The following is a 27,757-nucleotide window of genomic DNA, read 5'->3' as shown; positions in this document are numbered from 1 at the left end:
GAACCCTCCAGGCAGAACTTGAATCTTGTTCAGTCACTATCCCCAGAGCTAAGCCTGGTTCCCAGCTCAAAGAGGCCTTTGGTAAGGGTTAGTGAATGGAAGGGTAAGAGAAGGGAAGAAAAAAGAGCAGCAGGAAGTTTTGGATGATTGGGGTAGTTCTGCGGTCTGTTTGTGGGCCCCAGCCAAGAGCTGGGTCTCTACCTGGCAGGGGCGTTATTGGATCTAAGGCTGGATCCACAGATGGGGCTTTTCTGCCCTCTTGTTCTTGGGGTTCCCTTGGTAGCCAGGCCGGTGCCGGTAGCCTGCCATCCCCACTCCATGCACCCCCTGGTGAGGTTTGGGGCCTCTGAGAAGTCCTAGCTCCTCCTGCTTGCCCTGGTTAACTCTGAACTTCCGTTAACAAGGACAGTGGGCCCACAGGACCCCAGGACCACCTCACACTCTAATGCTGAACTGGCTATGCCTTCCCTTCCCTGGACTGTGCCCCCACCCTTGTTCCCTGGCCTGGACAACAGCACCACTATCCTCCCCTCCCACCATAGCAACTCCAACCTGGGGGGTGGACACCTCCACCTGGCCCCCTCACCCTGTCTTCACTATTCCTCTAACTTGCCTCCTTCCCCAACCTGCCAATCGCCTTTGTGCCTCATCCACAGCCGGCTCTCCTCTGGGGCTTTCCCTGGGTTAAACTATGGTGCCGACTGCCAGCTACGCTGCCCTCCAGCCTCCTGCCCTGGGCCTTCCTCATCCCTGACCTTAAGACGGCTGAAGCCAAAGGGAACCCCTTGTTTGGGAAGGAAAATTGGTGCATGGGGGCCGAGGCTTGCTCTAGCTGGATGGCACCCCTGCTTTGCCCCTTACCATAGAGACACCAGTCCCCCACTTCCCTGTCAAGTGAGCTTGATTCTGTGCAGCTCCCATCCTCTGCCAGCTCCTTAATTTGCAGATCTCATTGCAAAATGAAAATGCAAGGCCCCTTGTTTAAAAATCTTAAGAATTTCAAGACAGCAACAGCAGAGCGAAGTGCAAGGCCTTGTTCACAAAGCTGGCCCTGCCTACACTCCTTCACAGCTGGTGATGGTCCCTCTCTCCTCTCCTTCCCTCGGCAGCTTTTGAGGCAGCTCTCAGGGCCTCAGGGCAGAAGCCCTGCCCCAGCCACCTCCAGAAGCCCAGGGCCCAATTCAGCAGGCCCTCAGCAGAGATTCCTCTAACCCCTGGTAGGCCTTCATCCCCCACATTGCCCCTGGACTATGGACAACTTACATCCTTCTCAAATTGATGCCTATTTACTGAGCCCCGCCTGGCTGAGCCTGAGGAAGGGAGGACAAGTTGATAAAGACTCAATCACTAAAAAAAAAGAAAAAACTCCAGTTTCCTTCCAATCGGTTCTGACTCATGGCAACCCCATGTGTGTTAAGAGTAGAACAGTGCTCCACAGGGTTTTCAATGGCTGATCTTTCAGAAGTAGATCACCAGGCCTTTATTCCGAGGAACCTGTGGGTGGACTAAACTGCCAACCTTTCAGTTAGGAGCCGAGCACCTAACCATTTGCACCACCCGGTGTCTCTGGACTCAATCGCTGTGCTCCAGTTTACAGCAGGGCTAAGACTTGAACAAGAGCTGGATCAAACAAAGATCCTGTGGGTTTAGTCAGGAAACTGAATTTCACAAAAATGATGGCAGAAAGATGGGCTTTGACGAAAGGGCAAGGATTTATTAACCAGAGGAGGAAACGGGCATTCCAGGGAGAGGGCACAGCCTGGGCACAAGCTTAGTGGTGGCAAGATACGTGGCAGGTTGTAGAAGCCTGAGATGTGCCATTTGGCAGAATAGCCGAGAGACTGGAGGGAAACGTGAGGTCGGCTGTGGAGACCTGTTAAGGGCCGCGGCAAAGTGTTCCTATTCCATCAGAGGACACAGTCAGGAGACTTTAGGGATGGTGCAAAGGCTTCCTTCACTTGGCCCTCCCAGCCTGCCCACAGAGTGCAAAGCCCCACTTTTCTGCAAAATTGACCGCACCTGCCCTGGTTCTGGAGCTCATTCAGTTCACCCCTCCTCACCCGCGGTCAGTGGGGAGCTACAAAGGAACTGGGGCTTCGGCCCCCTCCTGCTCTGAGAACACAGCTAAGAACGCACAGTCTCGCGGGATCCTGGGTTCTGCGCCCAGCGGTGCCCAGGCCTGTGTTGGTGGGAGTTAGAGGCTTTCCCGCCACTGGCTCCCATTGGTCCTGCGGCTGTGTGTATGGGGGGAGGGGTACGGAATAGGACCTCCAGCTGGGAGGGGAGGGGAACGGCCTGGCACCTCCAGAAGGCACGACTGGGGGTGGGGAGACAGCGGCTCCCACGCCCTAATGACCCTCTCCACTCCCACTTTAACTTTTCGTTCTGGACATTTTCAAACATATGCGAAACCAGAGACAATAGTATCATGATTCCCTATGGCCCCACCACCCAGTTTCAACAATCATCCATTCCTGGTCAATCTTGTTTCATCCAACCCTCTCCCACCACCCACTTTAAAGCAGGATGTGGGTGGCCCAGGGGTGGCAGAGGGCGCGGATAGGGCATCTCCGCCCGTTGCAGGGGAGCGGGTGCCAGGCTAGAGAAGGCTCAAGCGCCGAGCAGCAGAGTGGGGGCACGGTGGGGCGGGGAGCAGGGCTCACGCGGAGCCCGGACCGCGGGGGACCGGGGCGTGGCCGGCGGGGCGGGGCCCGGAAAGGGGTCGCAGAGGGGAGGCGCTAGCCTAGCGACTCAAGGCGCGTGGTGTTGGGCGCAGAGGGCCAGTCTCCGCCTTGCAGCTCAGAGTGTGCCAGCTGCACTGCCTCTGTCCGTGCCCGCGCCCGCCTTCCCGCCGCCGCCGCTACCATGCCCAACTTCGCCGGCACCTGGAAGATGCGCAGCAGTGAGAATTTCGACGAGCTACTCAAGGCATTGGGTAAGCTGGCGCGGATGGCGCGCCCCGACGCAGGGAAGTGGCTGAGTGTCCCGGGCCGGGAGGGTGTGGACGTTGGGGACCAGTCCCAGTCAGGAGGAAGTCCCCGAAGCGTTAGATCTGGGCGAACTCCAAGGGTCACCCGTCTCGGAGCGGCGAGTAGAGCCCAAGACCCACGCGTCCAGCCAACGTTTGCAGGATGATTGGCTTCTTCCCCGACGGTTTGGCCTTTATGTGGTGCTAGGTCATCACTAGAAGAGATTGTTACCCGAGTCCAAGGAAGGTCACGGACTTTAAAATTGGGGAATCAATTTGAGCATGCTCTGCCATGAATTCACTATGCAACTCAGGGAAAGCCACTTACCCTCTCTGAGCCTCAGTTTCTCATCTCGAAAATCAGGGCGGGGGCAGGGAGGAATGGATCAGTTTTTAGGCCGCTATCTATGGTCAGAGGGTTCGGGAAGGACCGGGCTGGTCCTGGGACGACGGGCCAGTGGCGAGGCTTTGTGAACCGAGCCTGCGGCGCACCTGCCTGTCTCGCGCAGGTGTGAACGCCATGCTGAGGAAGGTGGCGGTGGCGGCTGCATCCAAGCCGCACGTGGAGATCCGCCAGGACGGGGATCAGTTCTACATCAAGACGTCCACCACGGTGCGCACCACCGAGATCAACTTCAAGGTCGGAGAAGGCTTCGAGGAGGAGACAGTGGACGGACGCAAGTGCAGGGTGAGGCCCCAGAGCTCAGATAGCGTTCCCGGGTCCCTGCTTCCTGCCCACTGCCCGCTGCAATCTCTGCTCCTTCGCTGCATTGGGTTGAACCTATACATTGTCCTTTGCAGTCTGTGGCGCGCTTTCCTTGCAGGGCGTGTGCACTAGCTGTTTGCAGAGGGTCTGTGCAACCAGAGTGCCCTGGGCTCTGGAGAAAGTTCTACCCAATCCCATCCCTAAAATGCCTCCTGAGGTGCTAACAGCCGAGCTCAAAGCGCGGTCTCTGGGTTGCGCGGCGATCCCAGAGGTGGCTTCTGCAGCCCTTTGCTTCGCCCTCTGCGCAAGCACGGGCGGCGCGGGAGGAGGGCTTGCAGGGGCCGCTGGGTTCCCGGGCCGCACTGCTGCCACGTTTCCTGTCGCAGGTGGAGCCGCAGCTCCCGCGTCCCGCCCCCCGTGTGCCAGGGCCCCCTGGGAAGGCTCTGAATCCAGTTTCAGCAGTCCCCGATGGCCCTAGGCACCTCTCGCCGCCCTCGGCCTGATTCCTTAAAGGAACGGCGAAATCCTTTCAAAAGGAAGCATGTTCTGACTGGGAAAATGGACTAAGCAATGTCTCTTAGTCCTCAAGGGCAAGAGTTTTGTATTTCTCTGCACGTTAGCCCCAAGGATAAGCGTGTGGGCTGAAGCAAGGGGTTGTGCATTCTTTTTTGGCATGGGCAATAATTGCATTTGGTCCAGTCCTGTATATACAGGACAGATGGAAAAATAATCGCTACTGCTCCCACTCGTTTGAAAAGTGACAGAATGTCTCCCTTCATTTCGCCAACATTTTAAAAAAGAAAAAAGTAATAACATACCAGAGAGTGTGACATTGTTTCTTTCACCTTTCCTGAGCGCAGCCTGTCTTATCTACAGGCTGGGAATCTCTGGGCACTGGGCTTGGGAGAAGGGCCCAGAGACACAGTTCCCCAGGAACACGCTGAGCCATGCGGTAATATTTGGCTCCCAGAATTGGCATAACCTGAAAGTGAGGTCCAGGCTTGGAGGCTGGTAGGATCTGAGGTCCAAGGCACTGCATTGTTTGCAAAAACAGAAGAACAGAATGGTATAGTCAGAGTCTTAAAATGGATCCACTCCTCCCTGGGAGTCTAAGGGAGAAGGCTTGGCAATAGATAGGGCTCAACATGGGGTATCTGATGGTGGCTACTGCCAGGAAGGGCAATTCTGATTTAAAAAAAAAAAAAAAAAAAGCAAAGTTTCACAGGACAGCACGGAGAATGGGACTTTATTTATCCATCCCCCTTGCCCCCCACACACCCCCTGCCTAATGAACGTCTCCCATGCATTAATTAGTTAAAAAGCAATTATGTGCAAGTCAGTACTTGGCCATCCAGCTCACCCGAATAGTGCTGTTTCGTGCAGACACTGGAGAAAACCACAGGGAATCCCTCCCTTCGCCTCCCACCGCCATCAGCATGACTCTTCTGATAGGTGTGTTTTTTTATCCCCCTTCTGGAGGGAGGTAACCTGGAAAGTGGCAGCGTTTTTATCCTCAGAGCCAGAGACACCCAGGTTTATCCGAGGAGGCTGTGCTCTATGGCTGATGAGTACCGAAAGAAAGGAAGGCGTTTCCCCCCAAATCTCTGCAGGGAACAGCGCCCCTGATCTACAGATATGGTTGCAGACGTGGTGTCTTAACTGTTTTAATATTTTGTGGTTCCGATGTGAAGGTTCTTGCCTTTAAAATCAAACTTGCTTGAAGGGGGTAATCCATTTTGACATAAATGAATCATTGCACACCCTAAATTTTATTCCTCCGGATGTAAATCATGCCTAAGGCTTGGCTGCTTTGTTGAGTGTGTGTAGACAAGGTGTATTTATACCCCATAAAATCCGTGACCAGCTCTGAATTCGGACATTATAAGGCTCAGCGGAGAAGGTTCTGTGCCCTGCTGACAGGGACCATGTGTTGCTCCTCTGCAGAGCATTTACTCTCAGGGTGCTCATTGTTGTCTCTGCTCCTGCTGTGGAGACTGTAATTAATGTCACTAATGGTTTTCCTGCCTGCAGAGTTTAGCCACTTGGGAGAATGAGAACAAGATCCACTGCACACAAACTCTCCTCGAGGGGGATGGCCCCAAAACCTACTGGACCCGCGAGCTGGCCAACAACGAACTCATCCTGGTGAGAGCCCTTGGACCCTGAAACAAGCCCCCAACTCCCCAGAGGATGCCCGTGGCGGGCCACTCAAACGTGTCATCCTTGCTTGCCTACTCAGGGAGAGACATCACCAGCCCAGGGTTAAAATTTGAGCAGAAAGCCTGAGATGACAGTTTAGGTCAGAAATGATTGACATAAGACAGGAGTGGCTCAAAGGGCAGAGAAAGGGCTAGAGATACCGGCTGGTGTGCCTGCCACTATCCAGACTGACAAATCCCAGCGGTGATTTGCCTACCCTCCAGCTGGGCTCAGAATGCTCGGACCCGCGAGGTCCCGGGATTCACACTGTAGAAGGGATTTTTTTTTTTTCCTTCTCATTCCCCATTTTGCTGGCTAGGAAAGGTTTCAGAAATTTTAGCACGTCAACACTTTGGAGCCTTAGAGAACATTTACCCCTGGACCTACAATCCCCTGGCCTTTGGGACCCAGGCAAATGCTAAATGGAAAGTGTCTGAGCATAACACCAAGTGGAGGGCTGGAGCCTTTAGAACCGGAGGATGCAGGCTCTAGCTAACTTAAAGCTTTAAACATTTTAAAGACCCCTGGCCGAACAAAACTTCTCGGTGAGGCCAAGTTAGAAACCACTGTACTTTAATCCTATGGAGTACAGTTCTACTGTGCAACATGCGAGGTTGCCATGAGTTGGAACTGACTCAAGGGCAACTGTTTTTTAGTAGTTTAGCCATGCTCTCACTCCTTTTAGGAATGGGGCAAAGGAAGGTTGGAGAAGAGGACAACCCCCAGATCACTCTCGCTTTGTCTTTCAGAAGGACCCCTGGTGGCACAGTGGTTAAAACGCTTGGCTGCTAACCAAAAGGCTGGTGGGTTCGAACCCACCAGCCGCTCTGCGGGAGAAAGATCTGGCAGTGTGCTTCTGTAAAGATTTACAGCCTTGGAAACCCTGTGGGGCAGTTCTACTCTGTCCTATAGGGTCGCTGTGAGTTGGAATCAACTTGACAGCAATGAGTTTGTCTTTCAGAATAGACCAAGCTTTCCTTACAACCACCTTTTTCCCCTCTGACTAGAAAAGGGAAAAGCTGTTGTGGGCAACCAGGAAGTTATATCCTTTGTTCCCCATCAGGCATTGTGTTACCATTTCCCCTCTAAGACTGCCAGCCTGCCCCATCTTAGTGAATGTCAGTGCTGAAATGTGGTTGGGGATAGGAGGTGGCCAGGCGTTGTAGGAAAGAACTCGCTGTATGACCTGGGCATGGCCTGTCCCTTCTCAAGCCCCGTCCCCCTGCTATAAAATGAGGGGTTGAGCTAAAGTCTGATCCCCGACGTCCCTCTGAGCCCTGAAATTACATGTTTATTCTGCAAGAAGGCCCTAAATTGAGCCGTGTCTATTACTTTCACTGGGGCTGCTTGATTTCTCTCTCCTCTCCTCCTTCCCTGGGATGATTTAACGTGCTTTCTCGTTTCACAAAGGACTGGCTTAATTTGCAACCTGGTTAATGTTGTTTCCAGGGAAGGAACACTTGATGGGGGTACCGGAGCGATGTGAGACAGAGACATGGAAATTTAGGAGAAAAAGGCGCATACGGTTCAGTGTCACCAGAGACAGTGAAAAGGGAGATGATTTTCGAGTTCTTGAGTGTAGCGGAGGGTTTAAGTGAGATCAGTTTGCTCTTGAGAAAGTGTGTGATTTTATTAACCTCTGTGGTACCTAAGCAGCCAGAGTCATAGGCCAAGTTCAGCTAGGAGGACTCGGCCACTTCCAAATCTCCCTCCCCCTCCAACTACAGTTCCACCCGAGCATCCTTTCCTGGCTCAGCAAACATATGTACGAGCCCCAGAAGGAGCATTAATTCTTGGCATTTGGAATCTGAAATGCGGGCTTTTGCTTCAAGGGTTATTATCATTAATAAATCCAGAATTCAGGGAGATGCTATCTCCATATAACAAGAGGCAGATTATCCTAGTTAAGCTGAAATAAGTTCTCCCAGCGCCAACAGTAAATTGCCTCTGGGCTGTAAATTGCCTTCCTTTGAAAACTGAGTATACTCCCTCAAACCACTCGGGAACATTCTACAGAGAGTTTCTCTGGGCAACCTCTATGCATTGTTTGTAGGAAGCCCTGGTGGCACAACTTTTAAGCGCTCAGTTCCTAACCAAAAGGTTGGTGGTTCGAACGCACCCAGTGACATCGTGGGAGAAAGACCTGGCAGTCTGCTCCCATAAAGATTACAGCCTAGAAAACCATATGGAGGAGTTCTGCTCTGTCGCATGGGATCTCTATGGGTTGGAATCAACTCCTTGGCATTTAACAACATGCATTGTTTCCAGGCTAAAAAGGCCATTCCAAACATGGCAATTTCTTCTCATGTCATGAACCTATATGTTGGCCTGGGTAAAGTGTTGGATAGCTATCGTGGTTACAGCATGGGTGAAGAGCTGCACCCCAAACTTTAGCATTCCATCTGATACTCCACAGCTGTAGAATGCAAAAGAGTTCTAGAAAACTAACATGGTTCTGGGGACCAGACACCTGAGAGGTGAATATAAGCGGTGGGACAACCCTCTCCACCCTATCACACCCCCCACCCCACACACACACATATACAGCACACAGAATCATCTGCATTTTCCACTAATAGCAGAAGAGGACAGGACAGAGAGGTTGTCCAGAAACAAATACAACTGTGTCAGTCTAGTCAAAAGTTCCCTAGTTTGAAAAGAAGCTGGTAATGAGCATTTGCTTCCTTAATAATCACCAATGACTATCAGTATTTATTTCCCTGAAACACAAGTGTTAGAATTATGTCCTAGCAAATGTTCTCTGAGAGCATCTCATAACCAATGGAGAGCCTCAGGGGTAAGGATCTGAAGATCCTAGGACGTCCAAGCTCTCAGTCCAGTAGTTTTAACCGCTCTCGAGTCTCAGGCCAATTTGAAGGTCTGAAAACCAGGGACCTTCCTGCAGAAAAATGTACATCTGCAAACAAATATACCCACATGAGGTCTACAGACTGGGAATTTATGGGTTTTGGTTTTGTTTTTTTAACATATATATTGTTTTCCCTGATCCAACTGCTTCTGAGAAGCCCAAGAGAGCAAGCCTGTGAGTAATTACTAGTTTTGGAAGAGATGAGACAGTTTACTTATGGGCAATATCATTTCAGGGGCCAGCAGAAGAACATCCTCCCCCATCTATGGAATGGTGCATGCTCTCCCTCCCCTAGTAAAATGTCCATCCTCACCCTCCCAACAGCAAACAAACAAAAGCTATAGAATTTTACCTGGAAAGAGCCTTTTAGATCATCTTGTTCAATCCCACCCCTACCCACAGCCCCCCTAGCCCCAGAAGGCCAAGAGAGGAAGAGACTTGCCCAAGCTTACCTGGTGGTACAACAGTTAAGTGCTCAGCCACTAACCAAAAGGTTAGCAGTTTGAATCCACCCAGTGGCTCCATGGAAGAAAGACCTGGCAGTTTGCTCCCATAAAGATTACAGCCTAGAAAATCCTATGGGGCAGTTCTACTGTCACGTGGGGTTGCTATGAGTCGAAATCGACTTGATGGCACCTAACACCACCACCCAGCTTATGGGTTGAAGAGCTCAGTCTAATACCAATGCTGTACTTTTGCAGCTGAGACCAATTTTCTGGGCTTGCAGGTGACTTGAGTATTACAAGTATGCAACATCTCAGGCTGTCTCACAGGCTGGACTGCTGCTTCCTGGAAAGCAATTCTCCCTCTCCCAAGCATTCCCATCTGGTTGGTCAGACACCGTGGCTCCAGCGACCCAAGCCCCCTGCTCTCTTGAAGTCATATGAAGAGAGACAGAACCACTTCAGAAATGCCTAATATGACATTCTCCCCCTTTCATGTTTAATTTCAAAACCAAAGCCAGGAAACTTGCATCTCTTATGTCAGACTTCACAGGTTCCAGAAGCAAAGGAAAACTGCATATAACATAATTCTATACCCTGGTTGCCTCCCTGCTTAATAGAAAAAATAAAGAAACCTTAGTGCTTAGCATGAGTGAACAGCACAGGAAATTGAATATCTGTTACAAAAAGTTTTTTAACAGGGCAGTAATGGCCTTATTAGCGATATGCTTTAAACATTTTTCACAGGCATCCACGCTGATTGGTTTTCCTTTTCTTCTTTGCAGACGTTCGGCGCCGATGACGTGGTCTGCACAAGAATTTACGTTCGCGAGTGAAGGCAGCCGGCCTGCTCCAGCATTCGGGGTGGGTGGGATACGCCCTCCCCCGGGAATATGTCATAGGCCCAAGCTGCCGGTGACCTCCCTTTCCTCCATCGACATTAGGTGATCCCCTGGTTCTCCCCTGATAATGTTGTAGTGTTCCCCCCAAGGCCTTCATGCCTTTCATGTCCCTGGTGCTCCGTGGTTTGGCATTTGCATGGTTTCATCAGTCATTAAACTGGATGGACATAGCTCCTGGCTCCTCCCTTTCTTGGGTTGCCTCTTTAGTTCAACATGGGCTCACTGTGTTCCTGCCCTTCCTAGCTCTGTACTGGTCTGTGTGGCACTTTCAGCTTTAGCTTGCTGGCCTCGGCGTGGTGCTGTCAGCATGCACCAGGGGTTGCAAACTGGCTGCCCTCAGGCTGGATCCAGACTGCAGATCCAGGTGTGTTTGGGCCTCAGAGTGTTATTGTTTTTTTAATTGAATTAGTTGGTATACCCCCACTGTTCTCAGTAGGAAAGAGAGGCCACATTCTAAGGGTTGAGGAGAGTACCTAACGAAGGGACTATTTATACCAGTATGAGCAGGATATTAGAAAAAGTAATAATAATAATGAAGGATGGTGAGGCAAGCAGAGACTAGCAACAGGGAAACAATGACCACCCCTCGGCCTGAAGATGGAAGAGAAGGAGGGGTCACCAGACCAAAGGAGCTGTAACCTGGGAGAGGGGTCACCCTTCCGGAGCTGTGGCAATACATAGAGGAACACAGTCTCTGCCAAAACCATGGTCCCGGCCAGCATATGTGGGTTGGGGGTAAGCTTAGCACAAGGGAATATAAGTATCCTGACCGCTCACCTTTCAAGCTCTGATCTACCTGTTGTTCTGTTCATTGGCTAAATCCAACTGGAATCTAGAGGGCAAGGAAGTCGGGGGTAGGGGGAGGGTACTTGTCCACAGGGGTCAGCCTCCCACAGCATACATAGCAGGGTGGAAGATGGATCTGAATATGCAAACGGACAATAACCCACACAGTTGCCAACTTTTTAATTTGAAAACCATTTGTTCTAAGACTGATGTGTTAGTTGCACAACTCTGTGAATATACTAAAAGCCCCTGAATTGTATACTTTAAATGGGTGAATTGTATGGTATGTGAATTATATCTCAATATAGCTGTTAGGGGAGCCCTGGTGGCGCAGTGGTTGAGTTTGGCTGCTAAGCAAAAAGGTGGCAGTTCGAATCCACCAGCCACTCCTTGGAAAGCCTGTGGGGCAGTTCTACTCCACCCTATAGGGTTGCTATGAGTCTGAATCAACTCAACAGCAGTGGGTTTTTTGGTTATAGGTGTTATTTTTTTTAAAAAAGGAATGTACTGATCCCCCAGTTGTAATGCTGGGGAAGGTCACAGTACTGAAGGAGGAGCTGCAGGCACTGAGCTGCAGGGAGTAGAATCTTGACTCAGTGTCCCCTGAAATCCTCTCCATCTCTTACTCCATCTTGACTTTTTTATGCAACCGATTTGAGTCACATGACCACCCCTGGCCCAATCACAGCATATGAGGGAATGAGGGGCAATGATGGGCCAGGCCTGAGTCATGTGACTTCTGAGAGCCTCTTGGTCTTTTCCTGATGGTTTTAAGATGGCTGCAGCAGCTCCAGACCTCACAATCTCACAACATACTCAGTGCCAGGAAGCAGAGAATAACACCCCTTGTCTCATTGGCCAGAACTGGGTCACATAGCCAACTTTGGTTACCATGTGGATTGGGAAAATAAGCATTGACTTTCCCAGCTTCTGCTGTGGGAGGCAGTCAGGGGAGAGGGGGATTGGGAAGGACGGAGCAGGCAACCAACAAGTCTGCTGCTTCCAAGTCTTCTTGCTCCGGAGCAGGGTTTCCTGTACGATTCGCACTTTTCTTTAAATAGGGCTTGGAATCTCTGCCCTGCCTGCCGCTCAGGTATAATATGTATGATGCTATGTCCACCTGAGGCTACTTTTGCTGTTGGATGGTGTTTGAATTGAGTACTTGTATTTGCCCCGCAATGTCTGCCTTTCTGTGGGGACCTCCATTCAGGAACACTTGGATCTTTTAGCAAAATGTTGGCTCTCCATCAGATAATCAGCACATGTTTACAGAGTAGCCCACATGTGGTAAGCTCTGTGGGGATGCAGAGATGTGTAAGCCATTCCTGGCCTCAAGGACTGCCCAGGCTGGTTGGTGGAATATGACAGAAACCTACGAAACACGGAATGACAGCACAGGACCACAACAGAAGCCCCGTGCGCACAAAACAAACAAACAAAAAAACCAAACCCGTTGCCATTAAGTCGATTGTGACTCATAGCGACCCTATTGGACAGAGTAGAACTGCCCCAGAGGGTTTCCAAGGAGCAGCTGGTGGATTTGAAGTGCCGACCTTTCGGTTAGGAGCCGAGCTCTTAACCACCGTGTCACCTGGGCTCCAAGGCAGGCTGTAATTGCATGCCTGGTGAGGCAGACAGACACCAAAGGGCTCCAATTTCGGAGGGTAAGGACAGGCGGAGAAGATGCCCTGCAGGACATGGGTAATGCGTAAGATCAGAGAAGCCGAGGAGTCGAATCAGGGTCAGAACCCATCTGGCTGGCAGGCAAGGTCTGTGTAGGGGTCTGTAAAGCTCCCAGCACTTAACTTATGCTAACGCCTTTAATCTCTGCACCAACCAAGCCAACTAGGTTTTATTGTCCTCGTTTTACAGATCAAGGCACCAAGCCTCCAAGTAGTTAAATAATTTATTCAAGCTTTTCTAGCCAGCATGGGGAATGGTATAACCACATTCCATGCCTGCCGATTTTTTTCCCTCCTATTCCCTCTCTTCTGGAGCCCTGGTGGCAGAGTGGTTAAGAGATATGCTGCTAACCAAAAAGTCAGCAGTTTGAATTCACCAGCCGCTGCTTGGAAACCCTGTAAGGCAGTTCTTCTCTGTCCTATAGGGTCCCTATGAGTGGGAATTGACTCACAGCGATGGGTTTGGGTTTTTTGTCCCTCTCTTCTATTAACAGGCTCTGCCCCTAGCCATAGATCCAAGTGTTCCTGAATGGAAGTCCCCACAGAAAGGCAGACATTGCGGGGCAAATACAAGTACTCAATTCAAACACCATCCAACAGCAAAAGTAGCCTCAGGTGGACATAGCATTATACATATTATACCTGAGCGGCAGGCAGGGCAGAGATTCCAAGCCCTATTTAAAGAAAAGTGCGAATCGTACAGGACACCCTGCTCCGGAGCAAGAAGACTTGGAAGCAGCAGACTTGTTGGTTGCCTGCTCCGTCCTTCCCAATCCCCCTCTCCCCTGACTGCCTCCCACAGCAGAAACTGGGAAAGTCAGTGCTTATTTTCCCAATCCACATTGTAACTAAAGTTGGCTATGTGACCCAGTTCTGGCCAATGAGACAAGGGGTGTTATTCTCTGCTTCCTGGCACTGAGTATGGTGTGAGATTGTGAGGTCTGGAGCTGCTGCAGCCATCCTAAAACCATCAGGAAAAGACCAAGAGGCTCTCAGAGATGTCAGCTCAGCATCACTGAGACAATGCAGCTGCTACCTCTCTTTGGATGTACTATTGATGGTGATGAAAAAAGCAAGCAAGCAAGCTCCTGTTTGTTTGTTGTTGTTAGATGCTGTAGAGATGACTCCGACTCAGGCAACCTTACGTATAACAGGATGAAATGTTGCCTGGTCCCATGCCATCTTCATGATCATTAGTATGTTTGAGTCCTCTTCAATTTGTCATTCCTGGCATAGTAGACCATATGATTGTCAGATTCAAAATGGCCAATGCCAGTCCATTTTAGCTCACGAAGCCTAGGATATCAATTTCAAGCATTCCATTTTACTTTGGGGACTTCCAATTTTCCTTGATTCATAGTTTGTACATTTCATGTTTCGATGATTAATGGATGTTTGCAGCTGTTACTTCTCATTTAGTGATACTCTATTAGCAACTGAAGGTCCTGAAGGCTTTACTCCATCTGTGTCATTAAGGTCAACTCTCCTTTGAGGAGGAAGCTCTTTCTCAGCTGTATTTTGAGGGCCTTTCAGCATGAGGGGCTCTTCGATTACTATATCAGACAATATTCTGTTGTTATCCATAAGGTTTTCATTGACTGATTTCCAGAAGTAAATTGCCATGCCTTTCTTCTTAGTCTGTCTCAGTCTGGAAGCTCTGCTGAAATCTGTCCACCACGAGTGACCCTGCTGGTATTTGAAATACTGGTAGTATAGCTTCGATCAGTATACCAGCCTGAAAGCCACCACAGTACAGCAAACTGACAGACAGACAGACAGCATTCTTATTCAGTGGCTTGCATACCTGCCGCTGAAAGCATTCCTAATATCAAGGTAATGTAAAGATGGACAGAGACCTGTCTGGCTTACAGATTCCTAGAAAGACTTGTCTTCATGATTACTACCAGTGCCATGCAACTAGATAATTTGCCATCTTGTTCAAAGGAATAAAAAATGTCAAAATACTTTATAGAAGTTAAGACCCCATTCGTATTGTAACATCTTTCTTAATCCCCTCCTACTTCGGTCCTTTCTCATAACCATGACAGCCTTTCAGAATAAACAACAAGGATGTTATCAGAGGGAATGTGGGCAGCAAGCTTGCAAATGCAGCCTCCACACCACCAACCTGGCCCCACCCACCTTTCTCAGCACCATCTGTCCTCTGCCAGTACAATCCGGTGGTCTTCCCTCCTTCTTGACACCTTTACTGCCCATTAGTGTCAGAAAGGTTTTCAGATCTTGTCAAAAACATCACTTGTGGCTATGATCGCCCCTCCCAATGTCCAGCTAACACTGTGCCCTAAGATAAAAGAAGTGCAGGATGTCACTGGGTGAAAAATTAACCTTTGCCAAGTCCTCAAAGGGACAGGTAAATGCAAATCAGAGTGGACTTGAAATCTCCCTTGACTCCAGACCCTTAAATTGAATGGACAGTTGTGCTTATCCCAGTTCCATGGGCGTCCCTCCCTTTCCAAGCATCCCCGGTAGTGAAAAGATGGAGGCCCAGAGAGGGGAAATGACTTGCCTAAGGTCTCCATTTAGGTGCTCATCAAGATCAGGAGGGCTTCCTTCTCTGGACTGAGCTGCCTTCTTTTTTTTTTTGTTTAATAAAAAATATATAAACAAAAAACTTTGTTATAGAAAATTTCAAGCATACACAAAATCAGAGAGAATAGTATAATGATTCCCATGTACCCCCCACTCAGCTCCAAGAACCATTGTGGCCAATCTTGTTTCATGTACCCACCCACTCTCCCCTCTCCCAGATTATTTTGAAGCAAATCTCAGATGTTTTCAGATTTCATCGGTAAATATGTCAATATGTGTCTCTAAAAGATGGGGATTCTCTAAAAAAACAAAAAAACCAAAAACTACAATGCCATTATTACACTTTAAAAATGAACAATAATTTGTTAATATTATCAGATATCCTGTCAGTGTTCAATTTTTCCCAATTGTCTTATAAATTATTTACCCATTTGTTCAAATCAGGGGTGAAATAAAATCCCTACTTTATGATTCGTTGATATGTCTCGTAAGTGCTTTTTAATCTATAAATTCCCCCGTACCTCATTTTTTTTGTAATATATTTCTTGGAGAAACTGGTCATTTGTCCTATAAAGCTTTCCACAGTCTGGATTTTGTTGATTGCATTTCCAAGGTGTCATTTAACATGGCCTTTCCCCCTGCATTTCTTGTAAATCGGTAGTTAGATCTAGAAGTTCAGTTAGATTCAGGTTTGATTTTTTGGGCAAGAATATTACATAGTGCTTTGCTATACTACACTTAGGAGGCTCGTTATATCCCATTACCTCTTTTTTTAAAAAAAAGTATTTTATTGAGTTTTCAGTGAATGTTTACACAGCAAATTAAGTTCCCATTTGACACTTTCTAAACAAATTATTCAGTGACATTAGTTACATTTTTCACAACGTGTCAACATTCTCTTTAACTACCTTCTGGTTGTTCTGTTACCAGTGCTCTAGTTTCCCTGCCCCTCTATCTTCTCATCTTTGCTTTTGAGTAGTTGTTGACCTTTTGGTCTCATATAGATGGTGTTTTAATGGAGCACCATACTCATGGGTCATATCCTTTATTTTGTGTGCAATCTGTTATTTCACTAAAAGATGAACTCAAGATAGTTTCGGTTCAAGGTTTAAAGAGTATCTCAGGGCAATAATCTCAGGGAATCCTCTAGTCTCAACTGGTTCAGTAAATCTCGCCTTTTAAGAATTTGAGCTCTGTTCCACATTTTTCTCCCATTCTATTAGGGTCTATCTACTGCGGCCCTGCTCGGAACAGTCAGTAGAGGTCGCTGGACACTATCTAGTTCTTCTGGTCTCAGGGTAGATAAGGCTGTGGCTCATGCAGGCTATTAGCTCTGTAGACTAGCTTCTTCTCTGAGACTTTGGTTTCCTTCTTTCTCTTTTGCTCCTGACAAGTAGAGACCAATAGCTGTATCTTAGATGGCTGCTTGCAAGCTTTTAAGACCCCAGATGCTACTCACCTCACTACGATGGAGAACATGAACTTTGTGAACTATATTATGCCTATTGACTGAGTTGTCCCATAAGACCTAGGTCCTAAGCCTTCAAACCCAGAAAACCAGTCTCTCTGGTGTTTGGTTACGTCTAAACAGCATCTGTAACTGTGTCCTCTATGAATACATGTGTATGCACACACATACCTGTACATACATGTGTATAGATACTTCTATCTGTGCACACGTATGTACACACCTGTACCGACCTGAACACATATATGCCTATACACATACATACGTGACCACACACTAATTTTTTTGTTATTTATTGTTGGTGTTGTCAAATTATATATGTCATATTCTTTAGCACAAACATCCTTTTCTCTTGTATGCTTCTTAATGGCATCATTTACTTTGGTCAAGCTGTGCTCATTACACCCACATTTGGTGCTACTTTTCCCATTACCAAAACAACAAGTATCTACTATCTGGAGAGTGATTTCCCCTCCTCCCCCCACCCACTCCTGGTAACAACCGATGAAAATTGGTCTCTATCTATATTCTTATCTTCTTATAACAGTTGGATCATACAATATTTGTCCTTATGTGATTGACTTCTTTCACTTAGCGTTATGTCCTCCAGTTCCATCCGTATGTTTCACAAACTCATCATTGTTCTTTACGGTTGCATAGTATTCCATTATATGTATGTACCACATTTTGCTTATCCATTCATCTGTTGAAGGGCACTTAGGCTGTTTCCATTTTTTGCTACTGTGACTAACACTGCGGCAAACATAGGTGTGCATATGTCTGTATGTATCTCTTTTATTAGATCTCTACGGTATATACCTAGAAGTGGGATTGCTGGATCATATATGTAGTTTTTTGAGGAAGCACCATACCATTTTCCATAGAGGTTGTACCATTTTGGTTGCCTCTTTCTTTGATGTTAGCAGCCGTTGGTGACATTGCCTAAATCCACACTTTCATTAGAGGCTGAAACATGGGGATATTCTAATTCTATCATTCCTTCTTCATTTATGAGCTGAAATACTTCTATAAAAAGAAACTTCCCTCATCTGTTATTTGATTACCCTGAGGTACAGTTTATACAGGAAAGGCAGAACCAATGCTTGATCCATTCTTTGCATTTACCAGTTTCCAAAGTAATTAACTGGTTCTCCTAGTATCCTTCAAAGGTGAAGGATTTTTGGTTTTTTGTTTTCATTTTTTTCTTTTTTGAATGCATCGTGAATTGATGGATTCAAACATATTCCGTGTGTTTCAATTCATTGCAATTTTATCCATATTGATGTTAAAATTGTCCCTTCTTTGACCAGGGGGAACCTCTTCAAACTGGCTCTTAAATCTTTTGTCAAGGCCCTAATCATCTTTGGTAAGTAACTTCCTTGCCGTTTGGTATGACAAGATGCCCCAGGCTCATTTTGCACATTTCCCGCTCCAGGCCTGGAATCAGCTATTTCTCCAAGGAGCCCAGTGCTTTTAGGAGGCAGTAGTATTTAGAAACCATAGCCTGGGTGCTAGAAGAGAGGTCTGCTTCTGATTCCAAGACAGAAGAGAGTGTTTTATGACCCAAGAGGCAAACCTATTGCCGTAGAGTCAATTCTGACTCATAGTGCCCCTATAGGACAGAGTAGAACTACCCCATAGGGTTTCCAAGGCTGTAAATCTTTATGGAAGCCGAATGGCGCATCTTTCTTCTGCAGAGCAGTTGTTGAATTTGAACCACCGACCTGGCTTTACCACTCCCCCACCAGGGCTAGGCAGGTAACACAAAAGAGTTACTCTGTGGTCCTTCATTCCCTTTATCTTTTGTCCAAGGCAGTGCTAAACAACATTCAAACATTACCAACACTGTTTTCAGTTGCCTGAGGATAATAACATCTTTTCTCTTCTGTTAAGAAATCTGAGCAGGTTTTGACCAATCCCTTTGCAGCAGGAGGTGGAGGAGGGAGGAAGACTCAGAAACATTTGTCTTCAGACACCAAGCTCTTAAGATAAGAACAGGAAACTGCCTCAAAGAGGATGTGACTTGATGGGCAATGATCATTTCCAATCAAATCTCTATTACCTCATTGGAGGTGGGTCTAACGTGCCATTCAGTAGAAGGAATATTAAGCATAATTTCTGGGCAAAGAGTGAATTCTCAAAAGGATTCTGCAAACTCCACATGTTATATTTGTTACAATTGGGTAATTTATCTTTCTGGGAAAGTTACCTACCTGACTTGGAGAAATTTACTTAATAAAAAAATAGATGCCGGTCACAATTTTATAATTCCATTTGTTCCCATGAGAGAGAAAAAGTAATCAATTATGGTGAGCAAAGACAGGTTTTTGGTTCATAAAGTGGAATTTGACCACGGCCTCCCCGAGTAGTCATACTCAGGGGAAGTGGGATTTCGGGATTCTAGCATGAAAAGCGCTGGCTTCAGAAACCAAGTGTAGGAAAAATTTTTGGAGTCACAAACTCTTCCATAGAATATAATGAAAAGTGAAAACTCTGAGAACATTTGGAAAACATCCAATTTTCAGAAATACATAAAATAAAATTAACATCGAGGGTTTTTTTTTTTCTCTTATTGTCAGGAATAAGTTCAGAAAAAATGTTATTAAGTTCCCTTTCACCATCTTTTTTTTTTTTTTAATGTGATGATATGGTTCGATGCAAAGAGCACACCAGGAGACCAGGCTTGTAAGTCTCTGTGACCCTGGCTCACCAGCGCATCCCCTCCCTGGGTCTGCGCTTGCCCATCTGTACAATGCAGAGGTTGCCAGAAATGGACAGAGGCTGGGTCGGCTGCATCTAATCACCAGGGACAACTCAAATGCCCACCAGCAGGGAAATGGCTAAGTCAACCACAATAAGCCACACCATGGAATTCTCTGCAGCTGTCAAATAGAATGAGGTAGACATACATGTACGGATGTGGGAAAATGACCAAGCTAATAATATTAAGTTAAAAAACAAAAAAGTGAGTGATGCTCTCATTCAACGGAAAAAATGAAACCTATACGCTTAGCTCTTCCAGAAGAGGTGGGGGTGGGAAATAAGCCTGGAGGACACACCAAACCATTAATAGCAGTTACCTCTGAAGAGCAACAGAGCCCTGGTGGCACAGTGGTTAAGAGCTGGGCTGCTAACCAAAAGGTCAGCCATTTGAATCCGCCAGCTGCTCCTTGGAAACCTTATGGGGCAGTTCTTCTCTGTCCTATAGAGTCTCAATGAGTCGGAGTCGACTCAATGGCAGTGGGTCTGAAGAGAAACAGTTTACTCTCATTATTTCTATGTTGTTGGAACTCATTTATAATAAGTATGTATTGCTTTTATAATTTAAAACAACTTCTAATTTAAAAAGTGGGAGGTTCTGATTGTCTAGGTTTGGGTTGGAGCCCTGGAATCTGAATGTCTTTGAGCTCCCAGGTGACTTCTGACAGAACCACTAGATTAGATGGTCTTCAACGTCTCTTCTGGCTCTAACACCTTATGACCCTGTATTAGCCTCCTAGGGCTACCATAACAAAATACCACAAGCTGGATGGCTTACAACAAGGTAAATTTATGCTGTCACAGTTCTGGCGGTAAGTAGTCCAAAATAAAGGTGCTGGCGGGGCCACATTCCCTCCGAAGGCTCTAGGGAAGAATCCATCTTTGATTCTTCTAGCTGCTGGTGGTTACCGGCAATCCTTGGCTCTTGGCAGTGTAACTTCAATCTTCACCTCTGTCTTCACACAGCTGTCTTGCTTCTGCATCTGCATCTCTGTGTCTTCTCACTTCTTATAAGGACATCAGTCGTATTGCATTTCCAGCCCACCTTACTCCAGTGTGATTTCATGTGAACTAATTACATCTACAAAGACCCTATTTCCAAATAAGGTGACATTCTGAGATTCTGGGAGGACCTGAATTTTAGGAGACTCTATTCAATCCAGTACGGACTCCATGAGGTTTATTTGACTCATGAATATGGAAAAAGAAAGAGAAGGACCAAACAAGAGAAAATAAGACGGCAAGAAGGAAAGCGCAACCTTGAAAGCATAAATAATAATGATTATGCAGGTGTACAGCTCTGTACAGTTTACAGGGCACCTTCGCACATATATCCCCTGTGAGATGTACAGCAGCCCTGCGCTGCAGCAGGGCAGGCATTTTATCATCCTCATTTTACAGATGTGGGCCCTGAGGTTCTGAGAGGTTAAGTCCATTAAGCAAGCCACCCTGTTTGTAAGCAGCAGAGCTGGGATTAAACCCAAGCTGACTCCAGACCAAATGCTGTTTCTGCATTCGACTCTTCCAAACCCAAACACCAAACCTGTTGTCGTACAGTCATTTCTGACTTATGGCGACCCCATGTGTTACAGAGTAGAACTGCCTCCATAGAATTTTCTTGGCTGTAATCCTTACGGAAGCAGATCGCCAGGCCTTTCTTCTGAGATGCCGCTGGGTGGGTTCAAACTGCCAACCATCAGGTTAGTTGATGAGCGCAAACCATTTGTGTTACCCAGACACCTGCATCAACCATTAGGGACATGAAATATTTTCCTTATTATGACCATCAAGGATGTGTTTATGGTTTAATGCTACCAAATAGCTTTTCATAGGAAAGGAGAGAGAGGGAAAGCATGATAATAACTGGCATTTAATGAGGGCTTACTATGCTCTAGGCCCTTTGCTAAGCACTTTTCACACATTATCGCTTTTAATCCTTATAACGAGCTAACCCCATAGGTGCTATTTTCACCCCCATTTTACAGACAGTAAAACTGAGGCTCATAAAGGTTAAATAACTAATCCAAAGTGAATAAAAGTTGGTACTGGGATTGAACCCAGGTCTTCTGTCTGAAGGAAAGAAGCAGAGAAAGAGAAGGGAAGGGGGAAGAAGGTAACAGAGAAGTGGGTGTGTTCCTGTTCTCCATGGGGTTCCTGTTTCTCAAGGCTGTCATCACCCCACATGACAGGGGCTCCTGGGGGCCTTTCAGAAAGAAGGCTCAGCCCTACTGCCCAGCCCCAGTACTGCCGGGCTGCCGGCCAGCCTCCCTCCCACAGTACATTTCCTTTGCCTCCATTGACAGGTGTCCAGTTTCACCAAAGGCTCCAACCTCCCAGATATGGTTTTAATCAAGAGCCAGAGCTGAGCCCTGGAGCAATTGCCTGGCTGCCTCAGTGAGGCCCAGATGGAGCCCAGCCACCTTCTCTTCCCCCATGGCCTCCTGGAGAAGGGCCCTTGATCTCTGGAGCTGTGGCCATGTGAGTGCGCCATTCAAGTCCACTTCCTTTGGGCAGCGTCTCCAGAGGCTGGGTGGGGTGAGATAGATGGAAGATGCAAGGTTCAGGCCAGCAGCCACTCATTACCCACGTGCAGGGTTCACATTCCTCCATAGTTCTCTTCTGCAGCCACAGCTGGGAGAGAGGCTGGGCAGCAAGGAGGACAGTTCTCTTCCCACTCAGGACAGATCCTTCCTGTGTGTCTCCTATGAGGGGCCTGAGAGAGCAGCTTGGACTAGGTCAAGCAAGGAGACAGACAAGGAACTACAAATAAACGACCACGATGGGGGCAGAAGCATAATTGTGTGGGCACACAGGGGACTCAAGATGCATCCTGGCCAGTTCACAGAGGAGCAGGCATTTGAACTGGGACTTGAAGAATGTAGAGGGGTTTTCTAGGCAGTAGGAAAAGGAAACTATGGTAGACTTTGCAAGGCCCAGTATTAGGCCATACACCACCTTTGAGTGAATTAGAAAAAGGCATCCCCTCTAGGCTAACACAGAAGGCACCCCATTCTCTAGGCAGATGCAGCCCAGTGACAGGGAGCAGGGCATGGTGAGCAGAGCTCAAGCTGAACTTTAATCCCACTTGTGCCTTTCGCTGGGCACATCTGTGCAGTGCACAAACTGTGCAACTGTACTAGTGGCCCTGGGACTGTGGCAGCTAAATTTTGTCTGCCTTCCCCGTTTTCTTTTCTTCTGTTACAGAACCCAATTTCTTGTAATGAAGTGATTCTACGTGGTTCCTGTGGACTAACTAGTAACTTTTTCCAGGGGTGGGCCCTTGATTTAGTCATGGCGAGTCAGAGTTCCACGTCTCCATGGCCATGGGACAGGCATGTGATCCAAGCTGGGCCAATCAGAGCCCTCTTTGGGACTACAGCCAGAGAATTCAGCAGAGGTGCCCTCTTTTGACAGGGTTTGTTGGCTGTGAGGACTAGTTAAGGCTAGAACGTGGAACTATCTTTACCACTTTTGGAGAATTTCTGTCTGACAATGAAGCCAACACAGAAAAACGCAGAGATGAGAAATTGAGAGAAAGAGACAGAATTCTGTCTGATATTCTTTAAGCCTCAGGATTTACTCCTGGAACATTCCAGTTTCAAGAACCAATAATTTCCCTTTTTTGTTTAATCTTGTCTGACTTTTTATGCCTATAATCAAGAGGATTAACCATTATGGAAAGAATTGCTGGAATTCAAGCCAGTGGAAACAGCCTTAAAAAAAGAAAAAACCAAACCCATTGCTGTCAAGTCAATTCCGACTCATAGACACCCTACAGAACAGGGTAGAACTGCCCCAGGGGGCTTCCAAGGCTGCAATCCTTATGGAAGCAGACTGCCACATCTTTCTCCCGTGGAGCCGCTGGTGGGTTTGAACCACTGACCTTCTGGTTAGTAGCCAAGCTACACCACCAGGGCACTACAGAGCCTTTAGTGTTTTGAAAAGCCAAACCAAGAAAGCTTTGGCAGGGTCTCAGGGTTTCTAAATTAAGAGCTGGAGATGAGAACATGGGTGTGGTGACTGGCTGGGCTCCATTCAAAGCTATTCACAGGTGGTGTCTTCCTGTGTGCTCGCCACAGCACTGGGATCCAGGTGGGGCCACGTTGCTGGGACATGAATGTGCCTCCCAACCTCTGAATGGAACACAGTCAATGACCTGAAATTAAGCCACGGAGGTAAATGACTAGCCTCAAGCTCCTCCCATCAGTATCAACCGTAGACAGCATCAGTACCAGAAAATGGAGAGGGACTGAAGCCGTAATGAAGGTCAAATGGCCTCCACCATGCAGAGCTGAGGGCTCTGGGGCTGGACTCAGGCCTGCAAGACTTGCCTGGGAGACTCACCTTGGAAACAAAGGTACAACCTGCCCTGTTAGGTAGTGGATCTGTTTTTTTATTTAGAATCGTGGTCTGGGGGCCAGGTATTGGGCAGCTGAGCAGAACCCCAGATGTTCTATCAGAAATTCATCTGCCAGAGAACCCAGATAGCCCTGCCTTTGAGAAGCAGGAGACTTAAGCTGCGAGAGTGTTTCGTTGTCATCTTCTCATAGAAAAATTGTCCAGAATTGATGAAAAATACTTGGACAAGTAGTCATGGAAATGTTACTAGCAGAGAAAGCTAACCCAGTTTGGACTCATTGCCTCGAGTTAGGAGGGGAGATAGCATGCCAAATAGATTTGGATTTCGGGGCAGAAGGATCCACTGGTGCAGAGTCCAGCTCCCAGGTCTGCCAATGGGATGCTCCCTGGCACAGCCCAAGGCTTCTGTAGAGAATTCAGTGTTCTTGTTTGAGTCTCAAACAACTCTGTGAAGTTTCAGGAAAAGGAGGAGAAATTCAGATATATACACCATCTTCATGATTATTGGTATGTTTGAATCCATTTTTGAGGCTGTTGTGTCAATCCAGCTCACTGAGGGCTTCCCTCGCCCTCGCTGGCCCTCTACCAACCGTGACGTCCTTTTCTAGCGATTGGCCTTTCCTTAGTAAGCGAGTTGAAGTCTCACCATCCTCTCTTCTAAGGAACTTTCCGGTTGTATTCTAAGACTGATTTGTTCATTCTTTTGGTAGTCCATGGTATATTCAATATTCTTTGCCAACACCACAGTTCGAACATGTCAATTTGTCTTCTGTCTTCCTTTTTCATTATCCAACTTCCATATGCATATGAGGTGACTGAACCCTATGGATCACAACAACCCTCTAGTTGTTGATCCCACTTTATAGCCAAGAAAACTGATGTTCAGAGAGTTTTAGTGAGGAACTGTTGCAGTCTGATTTAGGACATCCTAAGGGACAAAGCAGGCAATGTGTAAGGGCAGAGCTCCTCGGCTGATGTCTTGGACCCCTCTGTGACCTCGGTGTCCCTGTCTGTGCAAGAAGAAGGCCGGACTCACGATCCATGTACAGGTCTGGGTTGAATCCCACCTCTGCTGCTCACCAGCATGTGACCTTGGGCAAGTCAGTTACAGTCCCTGTGCCCCAGCTTTCCCTTCATAGGCTCCATAAGGGTTAATTTCAAAGAGAAGAGGGGCCGCTTGACTTCTTCCACTGCCCATTCTTCTTTATGGGGCAATGAATACAGAACTTGGCAGTTGAGGGCAGAGCCGAGAAGAGCCCAGGGCCCCAATTCTTCCTCCCTGGTGGACACCTGGGGCACTTTGGTCAGTGACAGCCAGTGTGTGCTGTATCCTGGGGGTGAAGACCCCATGTCAGAGCAGCAGCCCCTTCGGGAGGTGCTAAGACAGGCTCTCTGGCAGGCTGGCAGGCACAGCAGATTTCTAAGTGGCTACAGATGTGGTGTGAGATCATCCCCCCGCAGGCCAGCTGCTGATGAGAGGAAAACATCCTCCCCACTCCAGCTCGTGCTCCATCCACCCTCTGCCTTCATTCAGGGCTGTGCTTCCTCCTCTCAGGGACAAGGCAGTGAAAGGAGGTTTTCTAAGAGGACACTTGAGAAAAATACGTACAGAAGAAACGCTGTGCTGTCTCTGGCTTGGGTAATTACAGGAGAGTTTTTTTGAGATTTGGCTGGCACTTTTTTTTTCAGAAGGATACTTTCCAATGAAAAAATACAACAGCCTTGATCTTACCGATGTACTAAATGTGAAAGTTAAGGCAGCATCTGGTTTCAAATAGGTAATATGTGCACATGCGACAAAATTTAAAAGTACCGAAGGGTACCCAATAAAAATAGGTCCCCCAGCCAGTCCCCAGCTCCCAGAGGCAACTACTGTTATTATTTCACATGGGTCCTCCGGGAGAGATGCTATGCATTTTATAAACATAAAGTAACAATTATGATAATCACTGATCAGCCCTCAGATCCACTCCTTGCCCTCCTCCTACTTGTCTTCTTACAGGCCGCTGTTTCCCAAGACCCAGGTCAGCTGGCTTACCGCTCCACTCAGCCAATGGGGGGTACCAGTGGGAGATCAAAGGGTGGGAGAAAGAAAAAAACCCTCTCTTTCCCTCCTTCTCTGCCTTGGGTGGCTTCTTGGGCAGCAGCTGTGTCTCTCCATGGACAAAAGGACAGGTCTGCCATGGTCCTAGATGCACTGGATGTTGCCACCATTAGTCCCTGCAACAGCCTCATCCATTTGTCCTTCCAATTTAGGGGTGAGAGTAGCTTCCTGTGGAGTCCCTGGGTGGTGTAAATGGTCAACGCACTTGGCACCTAACCTGAAGGTTCTAGTCTACCCAGAGGCACCTCAGAAGAAAGGTCTGGTAATCTACTTCCAAAAAATCAGCCATTGAAAATCCTATGGAGCACATTTCTACCTTGACTCACATGGGGTCTCCATGAGTTAGAATCAAGTGCACGGCAAGTCATTAGTTGCCTGCAGTCATTAATCTCTGGGCTGCCTCACCTTCCCCTTTGTTTTTTCAGCTCTTACATCACTTGTGTAATCAATTCCCTGAATTAAATTCTCTCTGTTTGTAAAACCTAGAGTTGTTTCTGTTATCCCAACTAGACTCTGACTGCTCTCCCTCTTTTTAAGGCCCTTGGTTAGCTGGGAATTTGAAGGGATTCATGTATATATTTTCTTTTTTTCACACAAATTATAGCAGGTTATACAAGGTTGTTGCTATTTTTGCTTACTGATATGCCTTGGAGTTTTGGGTTTTTTAAAAAAATTATTAGTTCTGTATATAGAGAGCTGCCTCACTGATTTTTTTGATGGCTACATAGGATTCCATTGTATGTCCCGTAATTTAGTTAACCAGACCATTGATGAACCCTGGCTGTTTCCAGGTTTTTGCTATTATCTGTAATTTCTTGGTGACTATCCTTGTACAGAGGTCACTGGGTAGTGCAATTTGTGCTTAACTAGTAAGCGAAAAGTTGGCAGTTCAAACCCACCCAGCAGCACTGTGGAAGAAAGGCCTGGTGACCTGTTTCCATAAAGATTGCAGCCAAAAAAACCCTGCGGAGCTCAGATCTACTCTGTAACACATGGGGTCACCATGAATTGGAATCAGCTCAGTGGTAACTGGTTTGTTTTTTAAACTATATACATATGTCATTTCACCCATATAAAGGTTTACCTGTAGGATAAATACCTACAAGCAAAAATTCTGAGTCAGAGGTAGGTACGTTGATAATCTTGATAGATTTTACCTACTTGCCCTGCAGACAAGTTGTGCCAACTTACACTCCCACCACCCAGGTGTGAACATAAGCAGGCCCAGTGTTGAGAGAATTTTGGGAGCTTGGCCTGTAAGTACCCTGAGGACAGAGACTGTATCTCTCATGCTCACTAGTGCATCCCTAGTACCAAGCATGCTAGAAGATTCTCAATAAATACTTGTTGAATAAAATTAATTACTGGAGAGATGCCATGAACAAGGCCAGGTTAGCATCCTGGCTCTGCCCCTGACCGGCTGAACAGCCTTGAACAAGACTCTTGGACTCCATGATCTCAGAGGCCCTCTCCCAGCTCTCCCTGCCTGGTAGTCTATAGATCTGGCGTTTCCAAACCTGGTAGAGCTTTAAAAATGACAGTTCCTGGACTCCAGCCCAGGGATTCAGCTGCAGTAGGGCTGGGATGGGAGCCTGTGGTGGACTCTGTAATGCACCACTCAGATCCTCCTTCAGGAATGAATGACTTCCTCCTCCAGCTGCCGGCAGAAAGCCCGCAGCTGTCAGCCCTCTTTGCAAAGTGGTTCGGTAGGAAAGAGGGGCCTCACCCAAAGTCATTCCCCTTTCATGGGATGGCCATCTCTAACGAGTGATCAGTATGGGGGTATAAAGACCTGGTCCCACCCAACTCAGGACAACTCTGAAGGGTTATCCCAACTTCAGAACTCCACGTAGGGTCTGCTAAGGGCTCTGTTGAAACTGCATCTTCTTCTGCCCAATCCTGTTTCCTTCCTCTCCCTTCCACAGGTGTGGATCCCAAAAGCACTTCCTAATAAACCCACT

The 27,757-nt window shown here is 47.4% G+C and overlaps 1 protein-coding gene across 1 annotated transcript; it reads left to right on the top strand.

Annotated features, from left to right (window-relative positions):
• Window positions 1–2,759: 2,759 nt before the first annotated feature.
• On the top strand, window positions 2,760–10,261 carry CRABP1 (cellular retinoic acid binding protein 1). Its single transcript, XM_004387467.1, has 4 exons — window positions 2,760–2,935; window positions 3,478–3,656; window positions 5,706–5,819; window positions 9,971–10,261. The coding sequence occupies exons 1-4, from the start codon at window positions 2,866–2,868 to the stop codon at window positions 10,019–10,021; spliced, it is 414 nt and encodes a 137-aa protein (XP_004387524.1). The 5' UTR covers window positions 2,760–2,865; the 3' UTR covers window positions 10,022–10,261.
• Window positions 10,262–27,757: the final 17,496 nt, after the last annotated feature.

Source organism: Trichechus manatus, unplaced genomic scaffold (assembly GCF_000243295.1).
Source record: "Trichechus manatus latirostris isolate Lorelei unplaced genomic scaffold, TriManLat1.0 scaffold00186, whole genome shotgun sequence".
Classification (NCBI taxonomy): Eukaryota; Metazoa; Chordata; class Mammalia; order Sirenia; family Trichechidae; genus Trichechus; species Trichechus manatus.
The sequence above is the reverse complement of the archived record's forward strand: the minus strand, read 5'-3'. Positions and strand labels throughout refer to the sequence as shown.

Bases quoted from the DNA above. Each gene is read 5' to 3' on its own strand.
- CRABP1 (XM_004387467.1), top strand. From the start codon at position 2,866: ATGCCCAACTTCGCCGGCACCTGGAAGATGCGCAGCAGTGAGAATTTC. The intron at 2,936-3,477 runs GTAAGCTGGCGC...TGTCTCGCGCAG, and splicing joins CGAGCTACTCAAGGCATTGG to GTGTGAACGCCATGCTGAGG. The intron at 3,657-5,705 runs GTGAGGCCCCAG...TCCTGCCTGCAG, and splicing joins TGGACGGACGCAAGTGCAGG to AGTTTAGCCACTTGGGAGAA.